Raw genomic sequence first — 16,080 nt, forward strand, 5'->3', positions numbered from 1 at the left:
TCTTACCTAAATATTTATTGGTTCTATTGTTAATACTGACAGATCAATCAGGAAGGAGTTTTGTTTCTGCCCTGGGCATGTGTGCTGTGTTTGCAGCACAGATGCCTGCAAACCAGCTGGCTCACAGGTGAGGCTACTTTCATTCTGTGCCTGGTTCAGGAAACGCACAGTTAGTGCTTTGCAAATCCAAAACCATTTACAGTGGACCATTGCTGTCATGACATTCACAGAGCTACGTTTTTTCAGAGATACATTTTGCATCAGAGTTGTATAGGGAAATTTTGAAGGGAGAGATGGTGATCAAATTTCTTCATTTCTTCAATCCAGTATTTATTGAACGTCAAAGACTCCAGATGGGCTGGGCTGAATCCAAGCTCTAAGTGTTCTCCAAAACATCTCCATTTCTGAGCTGGTTCAAAGCCAGGCCCATTTTCAAGCCTGGAGATAGAGTAACGTGGAACCTTGACTTTTTGACAGCAGACAAGGGAAAAAATAAATCTTTTCTGCTCAACATGTACAGGACTTGCTTTTTATAGTTTGTTGCTTTAGAAGCTTGGTCAATCTGAAAGGCTTACTAGAGACTTTATTTAGATATTTCATAACACAAGACCTATGACTACAATCAAGTCCTGACTACTGGCCTCTAAAATTCTTTCTCCCTCCCACATACGTTTGTCAGGGAAAGGTATTTTATTCTCAAGTTAGATATGTGTAACCTTGAATGAACAAGGGAGACAATTCTGAGTGAAAGCAGCAAGGAGTATTTCTTGATCACCTGCAGAAACAAGCATATTTCTTCAGGAAAGAGAGAGCGCTGGAATTATACCAGAACAGAATCCAAAGAATTAAGGAAAAGGTTTTGGAGTGCTTCATGATTGAAAAGTCAGACTAAAAGTCACAGCTTAGACTCTTTCACTCCAGTAGCTGAACGCTAGCATTGGATAGGGAAGGTTTTAAAAGAATGAAGTCTAGATGCAATACAACACTTTTGCACTTTTTAAAAACAATAAAAACACAGGAGAACATCCACACACAGTAATAGAATTAAAAAAAAATAATAATGTTTACCTTGGTGAATCCTATTTGCTCCTTCCGAAAATTTTCCAAAGGTTTGATCAGCAAATCACTAGCATTTTGCACCTGCAGTACAGACAAGGAATCAGTTTAACTACAGGACACACAATAATTTTCTCCTAAATAGAGGCTGACTATGACTAAAAGCCAAGAATCTTAAATCATGTCACTTTAACTGCAGTTTATGCTCTGTCATTACATTAAGCCACTTAACTTTCTGTATCTTCCTTCACCCATTTATAATACAGGGAAAACATGAACTGCCATCACACGAGGCTTTGAGGACACCTCCTAAGTAGCAGAATGGTCAGAGTTACTAGTGGACTTCCTCCTACCCACTATCTTCATTTGTACATTTGCAAGGTGAGGGAAATCTCTCTGCCTAAAATGCTGTGTTCCTTCTCCAAAATCCCTGGTACCTACCTGTGCGACCAGCAGTACCACCCGTGGTTCCTGCCTGCATCCCATCACACAGCACGCACACAGCCAAGGAAGGCTCTGCCTCCACTGGACCTTGCCAACTGAAGCACTACAATAAAGCTAGTGGCAAACCCTCAGAGGACCACAATAAGTGTTTTCATTGCACAGGGCTAGTATCTGAGTTGCAGTGCTTGCATTGCCACTAGCTCTCTGGAGTCAGCCCTCTTGCAAGCACAGATGACACTGCTGGTGCGCTCTGAGCATCATCACCACCGTGCTACACCTGGGCCTAGGGGCTGGCTGAAGAATCCCCTTAGCTTTTGCCTACCGTGAATGTATCTATAACTCATCCTGTTTCAGGAGGACTGTTGCCATAACTGACATGGGAAGGGCTAACAGATATTCAAAGTATGCAGGACGCTGTGTGAGTACTGATTATAAGTGTCTCCAAGGAGGCAAAGCTTTTTGTTTATCTCTCTGAGAAGCACAAAGTAGAACAGATATTTTAAAAATGCTTTGGAGACTGCTACTTACTTTTTACCTCAGTTGGTTCTCAGCCTACACAGAATTATCCTGGCTGATCTAACAGGAAGGAACAGAGTAGCAGAAAGATGCATTTCAGCAGCTGTTTCCCCTCTGCATCTCCTACCAATTCCTCTGCTTGGGACAACTCTGCTGCACTGCCACTCAGCTAGTTCCTGCACTAGTCCTGCTTTCCGTGATAGCCCCATCCTTTCTTTAATGCAAAGCTATAACAGGAAAATACGATCCCAAAGCCAAGAACAGGATCAGTTCCTAGCATTTCCAAGTGAGGACAGCAGACACTCACATTTAGTGAATCCACTAGAAATAACTGCAATAATCCTGAAACGAGCTGCTTTTCAAAGCTAAACAATCCATAAGAATTCATGTCTAGGACCTCAACTCAGCAAGGCCCCAATATGCGTGAGCTGTTTCTCACAGAAGCAGCAACATGACCATCCCAAGCTCATGCATGTAAAGGGCAGGCTGGGGGAAGGCTGGAGGCTGGTATCTGTGGCATGACTTTCCATAACCGCAGTCTCAGAATCTGGCATTTCTGACGATAGAAAGTATTGGGCTTGATGGCTCTAAAATAAATGAAAGACTTCCCTTTTAACTGAGATAAGTCAGAAGAGGAATGATAGCAGGTAATCGGTACAGCAAAACTGCTGTGAACCATGTTGCTGCACATAACTGCTAACAAGAAAGGAAAGTCTGACCTTGCCTCTTCCAGTGCCTGACAGACATTTTCCGCAGGCATGCTCTGTGCTCTTGCTCTGAAACCCCTTGGGGTTCCTCTGTTTCCCTCACTGGCTCCTCACAGCTCGACCCTGGCCTGGGACTTGGCCTTGCTGTCTGTCCCCGTTGCAATTCCCATTACAACAGGGTTCCCTCGATGCTTTAGAAAAGGGGAAGGGGAGATGCACTGTGCACTGCAGACAACTCCCATCAGGTGTGGCTGTCCCTACTGCTCTGGCTCAGCTAAACAGCCTAGCAGGGGCTCTTTCCATGCTGTATTAAGGCAGAAGAAAGCAGAGCCAAGCAGCGAATTCCTGGCATGCTGTAAAAGGTCTCTACCGAGTCTAACCTTCATGTTTTTCCTGGAATTAAAGAGTGAAACGAGAAGCCAACATTCACTACGTATCGAGGAGTTTTGGAGGCAAGGAGGGCACAATGTAAAGGGAGACAGAAGGGAGTGAATCGCTCTGCAGGAACTGCATGCCAGGAAGGGCAGGAACACAGAGGGACAACTGCTCACTTGTACAGAAAAAAAATGAAGACAAAAACACATGTTACTTCAGATTTGTCAGCATTTTGTTTCCCTACAAAAGCAGTTTGTTACCAGCTAACACACACCTGACTCTGCAGATCAAACTGGCTACTGAGGAAATCTGTTGTGGATTGCGGGGGCACCTCGAGGGAGCCCCACCATTACTGGGACCCTACTAGTGAAATGACTGCCTGACACGTGGGAGAGGCCTTGGACACTCACACGGGACAATCTCTCCACTTCCCTTCCAGCATCTTCACCAGGGCTGTTGAAGGCACACTGTGATCACACAGCAGATCAGATATAATATAAAGCACAATGTCTGCAGGGCTCCCAGCTTCCAGATAATGAAAATCATATTATAAAGTTATTTGGTACATTTCATCTACGATTTAGCAATTAAACTTTATAACAAGACTCATGACCAGAGCACAGTTAAGATCATCTTACCATCATTGATCTCTCAAGTTCTACTTCGTGGAGCAACTCTGCAAACTCCTTAAAGGATTCAGCTATAAAGAGAAGAAAAAGTTAAATGAGTGATGAACTTAACAGTTCAGCATTGAACCTTGCTGATACACCAAGAACAGCTTCCAAGCACGGCCATTCAAGAACCATGCGTTTTTGCTGCAACTGGGTTAGATATTTCTATAACCTGCCCTCAGCAGGCTTTCCCTTGTTTTCATCCCCTGTACAAAACAAAACCATATTTGAAATCTGTATTTTGGCTTAGGCAGAATGCTGAAAGATTGATACTCTCATAAAAGCAGCTTAATAAACTATAAAACCTCACAGCAACTGAGTCATACCTTGTAGGTCTTTTGCTCACCCCAACACAAGATCAGCGTGATGAATTATCCCTGTCAGATTGCACAGAAATGCTGTTCTGAAAATTTGCCAAAAAAAAAAAAAAAAGGAGAGTAAGTAGTACCTTTTGGCAGAAACTGAGTTAGAAAGCACTGTTTTCACTAGCCATTGGAAAAGCAGCACAAGTTTGATCTTTTAAATGGCTACAGCAAAGTCACCATTAAAGGCTGGCTATGAGCGGGATTTATTTACTTAAGAGAAGGGAAATTCAGCCTACATACCCTGAGCAATAAGGGAGCTAAGGTAAGAGCACTGAGAAGGGAGGATGACATTAATTAGTCGTCGTAATGAACTTTAATGGGCAGGCCTGACCATTTCAATATCCGAGGAGACGGCGGTGATTACTCCCTCCTTTCAGACAATCACGTAGGGGACTCAACAGAAATGACGAGGGGGTCTCGACCCCCTCCCAGCAGGGCTGGGAAAGCCTCCGAGACGGCTTGCACTGGCTTCCTCCTTCCAGAGGGAGCTGCGACACAGCAAAGAAGTCAGCCCGAACGCCTCGTGCCTGGCGTGGGCGTTACCGGAACGGCGGCAAAGTGAGGAGAAGGGGCTGGGCGAGCGAGAGGGGCGCAGGCAGTGCCCGGGTGCGAGAAGCAGGGCTCCGTCACCCGCACGTCCCGCCACCGCCTCCGCCGGCCGGAGCTTCCCGGGACTTGGGAGGCAGCTGCCGAGAGGTCCGGGCCCCGGCGCCTCGTCCCTCCCCGAGGCTGAAACGGGGCGGCACACCGGGCAGCGCGAGAGGCGGCACGTTATTCTGGCGACCGGCACAGATGCAGTGATACTTGAAAAAGTTTCGAAATCTTGTTGGTTCAGGTTCAGATTTGCCCCATCAGTGTGAATTCTTGATCTGAATTATTATTACAGTAAAAAAAAAAAAAAAAAAAAAAAAAAAAAAAAACAACACAGCAAGATTTGAGAAAATGCTCTGTTTAGACAGGAGCTGAGCGGCCACAGGAAATGCCCTAGAGCTGTGCCGAGGAGAGGCCCCGGAGCGGCTCGCAGGCCGCCCGCTTCTGCTCCGCGCTGCCACCAGCGCCCCCAAGGACTGCAGGAGGCACTCCCAAGATCTGCAGGGGACAGCAAGCCGAGAGTCACAGGTGCGTTTTAGTGCCTAGACAAAACGTAAAATGAGAAAATAGCTTGGAATGATAAACATTACATTCAGCAGTAAGAACTGTGAAATGCTGTAAGCAGGAAGGAAAAGCAGCAGCCACAGAAAAGGTTACAGAAAGCAACAGCACTCCAATAAGGTTAAAAAACAAAACACAAAAATCTCGTGTGTCTACATTGTTACTGGAGTCCAGGAGACAACAAAAAATAAATTTATGAAACCTTTCCTTAAACTAACTGAAACCGTAAGGTTTGTTTAGCCTGCAAGAAAAAGAGACTGAATAGGAGTTGATAATCTTCCCATACAAAAAAAGGATTATTATATAAGGGAGTGATCAGCTGCTCTCTCTGCCTATCAAAGGACACAACACAAAAAAACAGGCTGCATTTGTAGCAGAGCAGTTTAGGTTTGCTGTCAGGAGAAAACCTTTCTCATCATAAGAGCACAAAGAGCACTCAAACACAGTATTTTAGAGAACTGCAGAAATCAGTTCATGAGGTTTGAAAAACAGGCTGGACAAACATCTGTCTATGCATATAACGTGGCTGTGTACAAAACACCTACCAGGCATAATCTAATTGCCTAAGGGCGCTGGGAACTATCTGGGAGAGACGTAGTTGGCACAAGCCAGAAGTTTGCTGTAAAATGTTCTCACAGTTTAACAATATAAATTAACACATTCCAGTTCCTGGGAACGAGCAACCTGCTTGTTTCGTAGCTGATCCTGTGCCTGTTTTGTAGCTGATCCTGTTCAGAGCAGCCGCGTAGCCTCGAGCCTATGGGTCTCTCAGCCTTACATTCCCATATATAAAATACGGAGGGCTTTCTCTGTAAGATTTACAGGAATTCCTACTCTTTCTTCTGTTTGCGGTTCAGGTTCAAGCTCCACACTTACAGCAAACTATGCAGCAGCACTCAATCCATTCTTGAGCAATTTAAAGAATATTTGAGAATTAACTAAAGAACGTTCAGAAGAGCCTGGCTCACACCAGAGCTCTTAGAAGGGCAAGATCAAGAGCTCTGATTAATGTGGTTTGGCAGGGATAACACGGGAAGGAAGAAATCGTGCGTAGAGAGGCGGACACAGCAACAGCTTATGTCACAGCAGACAGGACGCTTTTTTTGTCCCAGCTGCAAGCTGACCCCACGTGCCAGGCAAGCGTACCCTCACGCGGCACCTTAGCAGAGCTACCTGTCCTCCTGCTAAAGGCAGCTGCAACGGCTGCTGCGCTGCAAGCGCGCGCGAGCTTTCAGGGTTGCGGGACTCGCCCTGCAGCTGCCGAGGCAGACACAAAAGGGAAACCACAACCCCGTGATACAGTCCCTCGGCTGCCATCCCCAAAATACAACCTTCCTGATGAGTCAGTAATGTTTGAGCTCTCTTCCCAGAGGAAGGGCTTTAGAGCCCTGAACGTGCAGGGTCCTCGTCGTTTACCAGAATCTCGCACAGGGCTGATACGTTAACTTTCCCCGTGCTCACCCATGCCTGCACGAAATCCGAGGTGCACACGCAGGCACGGGGAAGCTAAGTGCACGAAGCCTGGGCCAGGAAGGGAGTTATTACTGAGAGATCACGAATACACCTCTAAAGCTTTCCTAAAGGAAAAAATGTCAGTGCCTTCAATTCTCTCTAGATTGCTTTTTCTTGCTCTGCAGAAAGGATTCAGGCACACGCTGCCAGGCTGCAGCAGCAGTTCCTCACTGAACGTGTCCTCCCACTGCAAGCGGGCGATGCAGACTCTGTCCGTGCCGCAGAACCAAAGTGCCCGGGAGCACAGGGCCGACTAGCGCGGGACGGCCTGAAGCCGCGAGCTCCTGCTCCACGGAACGGAGGCCGCAGGCAGGCTGCTCCCCAAAGCAGCGCGCCGCTGAGCGCACCAGGCGCACGGGCGGACTCGAAGCGCAGGCTTCGTTCCAGCGCCTGGGAGAGACACGCAGGCCATCTGATCTCCCTTCTCAGTTCACCTCTGCAGGAACTGCTTATTTGGATCCTGCACGAGCAACCCACGAAGAGCTCACCACCGTCAGCCGACGCAGACGTGTGTTCGGGGGAGACGCAGGGACACGCTCCAAAACGGAAAGTTGTCACAGGTGGGAGGTAGCTGCTGCATGTTCCACTCCTCCCCCGGCAGTCTGCTCCGGAGCCCCATGGCAATGGATCGTTTGCCTACGCTGTAGATATTATGCAACACGGATGCGTCTCAAACACTCAAACGTCCCCATGGGAAAGTGCTGCTTGAAGAGACAACATCAAGGGAGCGTTGGCTTCCTGACTCACACTTAAGGCATTCAAAGTCACCACGTTATGTGCAGGAGCGTCAGTTTGCTGTCTGCCTAAGCAAAAAGGCGTGCTCTTGATTATATTTACAGATCAAACACGTTCCCTGAAGTATGGTGAGAAGCGCTCTGTAGATGTTTATACTTCATTCCCATATCCTGTGCATCAAATTTGCTCCTACGCGCACACAGATTTCAAGCATCTTGATTTTCTTTTTTTTTTAAAAAAGTCTTGTAAGAGATGAAAGCTGCTACTGAGATGTCAACACCCTGCTCCTATTCTAGGAATAAAAGAGACTCCCAGAGCAGCACAGGCCCTGCAAGATACTACAGGATGTGATAAAGGAGGAGGAACACCACTCAGTTTTTTTCCGTATCGGGTGATCAGGGATCTTTTCACAAAAATACAAAACAAATATGCCCAAACAAAAACAGAAGTTGGGACACACTTGTTTCGCCAGTTTTTTACATTTGCTGTAGCCTGTCCTGACTCCACCTTCTACCCGCAATCCCCTCGTATTAAATCCGTCATTTTTAGCAGTCTTCCCCTGCAAACTAAGTGCGTTTCCGCAGCGGAGGAGCTCTGGGGAAGGCGCCCTGCAGCCTCTCGGGCGACGGAGGCTCTCTGGCCGTGCGACGGGCACCCGCGAGAGCGGAGGCAGCAGCGGCACGAGCCTCCTGGCTGGCCGAGGGACCCCCTTCCTCGGGGGCCACTGCAGCGGCACGGACGAACAGGCTGCACGTTCACCCGGGGCTCTTAAGCGGAGCTTTGTCCGTTTCAGCTCGCAGAAAAGAGATGCTCGTTTCTTCGGGTGGCTATTTGCTTCGGATCCTTCCACTCCCAGTAAGGCTAATTTACAGTGCTACGTTTTTCCCCTCCATTATTCAGATGAGTTTGGAAACTCAACACTAACGGAAATTCTAATTTCCGTTAAAATTAGAGATTGACTCATTTCCAGTAGGTTTCACCTAGAAGCTTTCCATAAAGAAAATCGGTTTTTGAAGGAAAAGCCACAAACTGCTTTACATTGCTTTAAATAAAATAACCAAAAGAGCAAGCTTTTCTTCCTTCCCCTTTCAATGATGGCTAACAAAACTGACATCAGCAATTCTGCTCTTCTGGCCACTGTTGAACAAAAGACTGAAAAGATTTTTCTGATTTCATTCTGCAAGAGCAATACAGCTCATGTCCCGTCTACGCAGCTAACCGGCCGGGGCCTCAGTCACCCTCAGCCAAGGGTAGGAGCCTCCCAGCACTTCGCAAAATCAGGCTTGGTCACACCATTTCCAGAGCCAAAGAGGTTATCCTGCTTTCCTGCATGACTCATGCAGACTGGTGGGCAGCTGCTGTCCTGCTTGCTGGAGCCTGCTTTTTGCCCAGCAGAACAAGGGAATTCCTGCATATTTTTCAAAGTCTGCTTCCATCAGTGTCACTACGACAACAGTTCTCACCCTTCAAGCTGACAGTTTAACAGCAATAGTTAATCCTAAAAGGAGGATTAATCTGAAGGATTTAGGATGTTTAGTTTAGGATGTTTTGTCCATCAGATTTCACTCCTGGGATGCAGCTGGCAGATGTTTAACCCATACAGAATCTACTGGACTGGCAGGGAAGTAAAATACATACATTTCTAACCCAAAACATGCGTGGAGAGCAGGAAGGATCCATGTGCCACAGAATTCCCAATCTATGGAGGTGGAGATTTAGAGTAATTTTCCATATAATGACACACCCAGCAATTTGTTTTTCCCGACAATTTGCAGCCTGGTATCTTTTTCAGTATAGCGTGGGGGCTGCTTTTATATATATATGTATGTATATGTATATATACACACACATACATAATACACTTTGAGTGCAGCAAGTTTAGCTTTGGGAGCACTGTCCATCTGGCATCTGGTTCGGGACACATGGCCAAACCCTCTGACTCATACTTACTCCCACTCTACCTGCGGCAGAGAGAAGAGATGCGATTTCACTGAGGAGGTCACCCAGGGGACAGTGCGAACGAAAAGCTTACTGCTGACACGCTGCACATCCTCTCCAGGGTCTGGCAGTACAGAGGAGAGTCAGAGCCATGGAAAAGCTCAGCAAAACTAACTGCTGAACTGGGTATGTTCCATGCTACCCATGAAAACTTCAACTTTTTAAAATACGCTACAAAATAGCATTTTTTACTACATGCAATATATGATGCATACTGACTGGCATGTGAGAAAGGTGGCTCCTGATTCTCTTTAAGAAACATCAACACAGGCAAACTCTTAAGAAGGAGAAGTTTTCTCAGTAACTGAAAGTTTACATAAAAAGCAGAACACTTACCAATATTAATCTCATCATCTGTTAATGTGTCACCAATAAAGTCAAACTGAAAGGACTGCAAAGTCTGGGAGAATTTCTGTACTGCCGATGAATAACCTGGAAAAGGACAGAGCGAAAAGGCTGTGTATTTTTGCAACTGTTATAAAGAAGTGGCATGTTTAAGGAAATATAGCTTGAATGGAAAAAATATACTGACATGGTTAAAAAAAAAATCCAGGGTCATCATTAATTTCAAGCACTTCCAAAAATGGTGCAATGCTAATAACCAACAGAGGACACAGAGAGGGTTTTTTCCTCAGTGTTGTTGAAATTGCTACTGCAGTATTGATGGATGCACCATATTCTAAAGCAACTGATCAAATCATCTAATGTCCTGCTAAGCGCTGGAAGAGACGGACCTTCCCTGCAAGAAAACTTCCAGTTTCTAATGCAGTATCCAGCACCACTTTTGAGACGTTTTGGAGAAGTAAATATACTGAATATTGCTCATGCATTAGTGTGTCTCATTTCAGCATGGAGACTGACAGGCTTATTGGTATTCTCAGGGTTTTTTTTATTTATTATATAGCGGAAAAAATCCATAGAGTCAGAAAACATGACAAAAATCAAGATTCATAATAACTGTCCCTCTTCAAGGGGGTCACAGACATCAGCAGATAGGCTTTAAGAAGAGACAGTGAAACAGCTGAATGTAATAAGCCTGAGGACTCAAGCTGTGCTCTTCAGAGCATTTGCAGATGGTCCTTGGACCTGTTTCTGTCCCATTGGTGAAGAAACTTTTAGTCTCGAAGCAAAGAAGCTTCCTGATGGTGGTTGGTAGTTCAGCCCAAATTATTTTTGGACTTTCCAGAGAGTCTTCTAGCCAAAAGAATCCTTTGTCTCTTTGCATCCTGTGTGGCTGCTTTATATCTTTGTCAGTGGCTCCTTTGTTGTAAATTTGTCTGATTATGTTGGCAGAGGACTTTAAACAGAGACAGGGCAATAAAAACACCGAACAGAACCAAGCAACAAAATAATCCAGCTCAATTAAAGCTGTGAAAGCTACAAGTAACACTTAGTTGAAGAAAGATCAAATCCTTCTCCCACCAGCAAAGCGCAAAGCACAGCTATCTAACCTCCACTGTGCTGCCAGGCACGAGACCCGCCGCCCCCACGGGTGCCCGCCGCGGTCCCCGCCGGGGTGCAACGCGCCTGGCCCCCCGTGCTACGCACTAGAAATGCCCAGATCAGACCTACCGTGGGCACCAGACTCCAGGAGCGGAGGAGGAGGGCAGAAAACCCTGCACTTTGTGTGGACACAGGAGGTATTGGGATGGCAGCTGGAGGACGAGAAACAAAGCAAAACATACCAATGTCTTGCTAAAGACACAGTCTGGTTATATGGGAACATAAGGAAAGACCATGTACCTGCACAGGAGCACAACTACTTCTGTGGTTTGTCTTTCATGCCATCAAGCCCTAAAATAAGCAAGGGACAGGAGAAGTCTGAGAATGACAGGGCTCTGTAGCAGGCCTTGGTACTGTTCCATGGGATTAAAAAATAAAATAAAAAGCCTCCAACCAATCACATCTTCCTATACAAAGTTACAACTTTATTTTGGATGGTAGTCTTTCTCCAAAAGCAAATGTGTGAGACAGAAAGACTGAACTTTCCCAAACTACAGGGAATAGAATGTAGACAGTAAAACAAAGCTTAAGAGCAATTTTAGACTTCGATTTACTTTGCCATTTTCCCTAATTTTGGGCTGCAGCTGTAGAGAGTCCCAGACTGGATCCCTTGTGGAGGTGCACTGGACTTTAAGCTCTCCGAAATGTTGGAAGCTGCAGATGCGCACAATGTGAAGGAGCAGATCTTAACAAGCAGCTAGATCCTGCTCCCCTACTTTACAAAACCAAAGCAAAGATTGCTCTAGGATAGCACCTGTGTGTAGATCTGTTTTTTAAAAAACATAAGACATAAAAAAAAAAAAAAAAACTTTGCAGTTCTACCAGTTGTTAAATTCTGGAGGAAAATAATAGCCAAAAAATGAGGGGTAAGCACAGAAGTGACCTAACAGTGAGGAATTATGTTTGCACAAATGGAGACCAACAGGTGCATTTCTAGCCTGAAAAGAGAACGAGATGATTAATTTTTAAACATTTTTCTTTGCACAAAGAACTGAAGTCTCCAAAGCATCTCTCATTTGGGATGGAGGATCCTGGGGCAACGAAAAGACAAACCTCCTGCTCTGAAACCCTTCAGTGAGAAAGTGCACGTTCTTTGCCCTGTAATCTTCCCTGGACACACGTTTCACCCTGAACAGGAGACAGCAGGGAACACACTGAGTATGTTCATCCAACCTGCTTCTCTATGTTTCATCAGAAAGCAAAAGATTAAGAAATTTCCCCTGTCTATGATCAGAAGAAAATGCTGCCTGCAGCTTCACAAGCCAATGGTCAGGCTAACTGATGAGGGGAAAGAAAACAGAGCTCAGCAGACACCCTTGGTTCCACCTACGGCAGCTTTGCCAGGGACATTCACTTCACTTGGCTTTAACCGTACACGAAATTTGCAGAAAATGATGCAGTAATTAAAGCAGAGCCTGGCTCCTTCGCTGTGCTGGCCTGAGCTGCACGGCTGACACAATCACATCCCTCTTGTCCTTGTCAGGGATCCAAATCAGAACAAATTACTTGCTTTCCTGTCTCCCCCAGACCCTTATGCGAGCTGAAGACAGGACCGCTTTCCCTCTCAGCTCCTTCCCTGCTGAGCTCCTTCCCCTGTGCCATCCTGCGAGCCAGCTGCTTATCTGGAAATTTAGCCTTCACCGTGGTGCTAGTTTGCGTTGTTTCTGTTTAGTCTACAGTCATGAAGAAAAAAGAGGTGCAAAGGAAGTGTTTTTCTTAAGAGTAAGGCATAGCTCAGAAACCTTTAGAATATTCTTGTTGTACAATACCTCCACTTTCTCCACCTCAGTTTTGTGTGTTGCACGCTGTATTATTTCTCCTAGCAAACTGGGAGCAGTCATCTTGTGAATTGGGACTGTGATCATCTAAACATTCTGGAGTGCAACAGCAGGAGACAAAACTCCAACCTCACTGGTGTGACCCCGTAGGACTTCAGAGCTGGCACTGGTGCAGGCGCCGTTTATCGTGTAGGTGGACTGCACAATCCCTTTATCTTCTGTTTACCCACGTGTGAAACGAGGAGAGCCACACTGATGCATCAAAGACAGCAGGCTGCATTTGCAGAGGGAGAAAATTAACGTGAAACTTTGCATGACCGGGGTGAAGGATGAGAGATTTTGAGGAGTTCGTGGCTCGTTTCCTTCCGTGAGATGTCTCCAGAGCCATCCTCTTCAGCGGCCTCCCACGTCCTGCCCCCGTTCAGCCCTGGGAGCCCACGAGGCCGCGCCAGCTCTCGGCCAGCTGAGGACGGGCACGAGCCCCCGGCTCCCGAAAGCACTGCTCCTCAGTGGGCTGCAGACGCCGCTTGCATTTCCGCTGCCACTGAGGAAGAGTGCGAGGCCTTCGTATGACTCCAAAACCATCACTTCTAGTCAGCTGACTTCCCAACAGTTTCTCCTTCACTTTTTCCAATAAACCTAGACCCTTTCATGAAGATAAGTGATTTGGGTATATGTTTATTTGCTCTTCTCTATTGCAATGCCAGTGACAAAAGAATTTATCAGCATGGCTGCAAATAGTATTTTCTGAAACACTGCTGCTATTAAGACAAAAGAAAAAAGTGATGGCATTGAATTGAACAAAATCAGTTGGAAATGAGTCTTCCCAAAGAACAAATAGTAAAGCAAGGCTGCTCTCTCCTAGCCATGATGCAGACAGCACAGGGAGAGCTAGGACATGTGTCCCCTCTGCCCTCCGACAGTTCCTTTGCTGTTCTTCATGCAGACTGGCCAGAGCGGTGGTCTTGCCCTCTGAATCAAAAATTCACATGTACTTACTTATGGCAAAGCAAGGTGGTGGGAAACAGCAGCAGAGACTTGACAAGACAGCAGTACATCTTTGCCAAGACTGCAGCTCCCTCTGAAAGCAAAACGCTCTTCCCCTCATGGGAAATCCCAGTCCTGAACTGAAAAATGCAAGAGAAGAAGGAAGGCTATTGCAACCTTCAGCTGCACACGCAGATTTGTCTAAGGAGGTGCAAGACCTTAAGCAGAACACAGCCAGAGCAAGTCCCTCCAGGACATGGAGAACATTTTTATCAGTTCTGATGTTTCACTAATTTTGGTAAAGTGAAAGGGATTTTACTTCATTCTATTGTGAAATTAAGAAGCACTGAAGAGATAATAACACGGCCATCAGCAGTGTCACAGACCAAGAAATTCTTGGTATTTTAATGTTTCTCATAAGCCTTTTCTATGCTTGAAGGCCAAAGCAGTTACTTAATTGTTCTTATTCCCCTCGACTTCTAACTAGAGCCCTTTGGGCCACAAGAGCCTTTTGGATAATAGCAGCCATAAGAAGAACTCGCTCTTCCCTGGAAAATTCCCACCCTCCACATGCAAAACAAGAGGGCAGAGGCCAGTAAAATAATTATTTCCAAGAGGGTGTTGCAGCTCTAACATCCTCAGAGGATGAGTAAAAAGGCTGGAAGTTCAGAAAAGAAAAAGAAAGTGATCTGTGTGGCTTCGCTGATTCCTAAGCAATCTGTCCCCAGGCTTCAAGTGCTAAAGGTCCACACCAAACACTTCTCAAAACTTCAGAGCAAATTGCAGCATTTGGTGACAACAGTGAAAATTTGACCCAGGACAGAAAAGAAAGGCCTGCTTCATATTGCCAAGATAGAGTCCCAAGCAATAAGAGAAGTGGAATCTAAAAATGCACAGAATTTCGTCTTTCCAGTGAAAAGCCTTGTTCAGCAGTTTCCTCAGAAGGGTCAAAACTTTCTTCTTGAATGGATAGATTCAAAGCTTGAATGTAGCTATTTAACTACCAGCTGCTAGGAAAGCCTGAGAGAGAGAGTATAAATGGGTGAACTCTAGCACAGAATGATGTCATTAATTTGATGGAAACCCTCAGCAAATAACTCACTTTCAGTCCTCAAATAATTCACTTTATTCACATACTCAAGGCTAAACTCGGAGGCTCTTATTCAGTTCTTACTCAGACAAACCTTTGTTTTTCGCCCTGCAAACTGTCTCCTTTGCTGCAAGCTTTTCATTGCCTGCTATTCAGTCTCTCACCACCAGTCTTCATACCTTGATTAAGTTTATTAGTGGATGAATTTCAAATCAGTTCAGTTAAATGCTTAACAGGTCTGTGCCCCTGTCCTGACCAAGCGACATGTCTTTGATGAATTCCTGAAAGTCAACAGACATCTGATGTTACTCCTTAAGTACTGAGGCCTTCTGCTCTAGGTCACTTTCAGTGGTCACCTGTGCTGGAGGCGACAAACTCAGCAGCAACACCACAATTGTCATGGGAAAGAAATGGCTGAATACACCTGGCTGAGCAGAAACAGCAAAAACTTCCCAGACCTGGACATCACTGCCCCCTCTCAGCATCTGGGAAATAGCCAACTTCAACAAACTTGACTGGACACGTACCTTTAACCTAAGACGCAGTTATCTTCACCACATCTTCCAGCTACTTCTCCCTAATCAAACACATATCATTCTTTTTTTTTTTTTTTTTTTTCTCCAGAGCGGCCTTCAATCTGATAATTCTCCATGCATGTCTCTGCTAACCTCCCCAACAGATACCAAGCGCGCGTCCTCACCAGTCTGAGCAGGTAACAAGGCGTCATGCTGTTTTGCAGACCTACACTCCCTTCGATCCCAGTCATGCTCCGCGTGCTAGTCCCTCTCCATGTGTTCTGGCTGGGGAGTGGGCCAGGACACGCAGCCAGGTTCAGTTCCTGTGAGCCAGGGAAAACTCTGGTTGAACATGGAAATCATACTCATGACAGCTTGACAGGGACTGAGAGGTTGCATATACCATTTTTCTATCTTGTGTGTTAGTACAGGATCTAGTCCCAGTATCAGAGGAATGGTCCTTGGCTAGCTGTTCTCCTTTTTTGTTGTTGTTTTTTTTTCTTATAGAAATGGGATAAGGCAATAGCAAAGAAGGATCTGAGAAAGCCAAACACAATATATATATATATTTTTTTTTTTACCAGAAGAGAAAACAGTATAACTTATTTAAGTAACATTTTCCTTTTAAAAAGTTGTCTGGCCAGAAACTTTATTTGCCAAGTTTCTAGCTGAAGTT

At 45.6% G+C, this 16,080-nt stretch overlaps 1 protein-coding gene across 4 annotated transcripts in view; it reads right to left on the reverse strand.

Annotated features, from left to right (window-relative positions):
• OPHN1 (oligophrenin 1) overlaps window positions 1-16,080 on the reverse strand; it is an 88,424-nt gene that overhangs the window by 43,017 nt on the left and 29,327 nt on the right. For 3 of the 4 annotated variants that reach the window (XR_009959567.1, XM_062584560.1, XM_062584557.1), the window contains exons 2-4: window positions 9,868-9,963; window positions 3,737-3,798; window positions 1,069-1,140 (exon numbers count right to left, since the gene is read on the reverse strand). Coding sequence is in view for 3 of the 4 variants with exons in the window: in XM_062584560.1 (XP_062440544.1) it covers window positions 1,069-1,140; window positions 3,737-3,798; window positions 9,868-9,963 (230 nt within the window). In the remaining variant the exon portion in view is untranslated. The remainder of the gene's footprint in view (window positions 1-1,068; window positions 1,141-3,736; window positions 3,799-9,867; window positions 9,964-16,080) is intronic. The other variant, XM_062584559.1, reaches the window with a different exon arrangement.

Source organism: Rhea pennata, chromosome 11 (genome assembly GCF_028389875.1).
Source record: "Rhea pennata isolate bPtePen1 chromosome 11, bPtePen1.pri, whole genome shotgun sequence".
NCBI classification, from domain to species: Eukaryota; Metazoa; Chordata; class Aves; order Rheiformes; family Rheidae; genus Rhea; species Rhea pennata.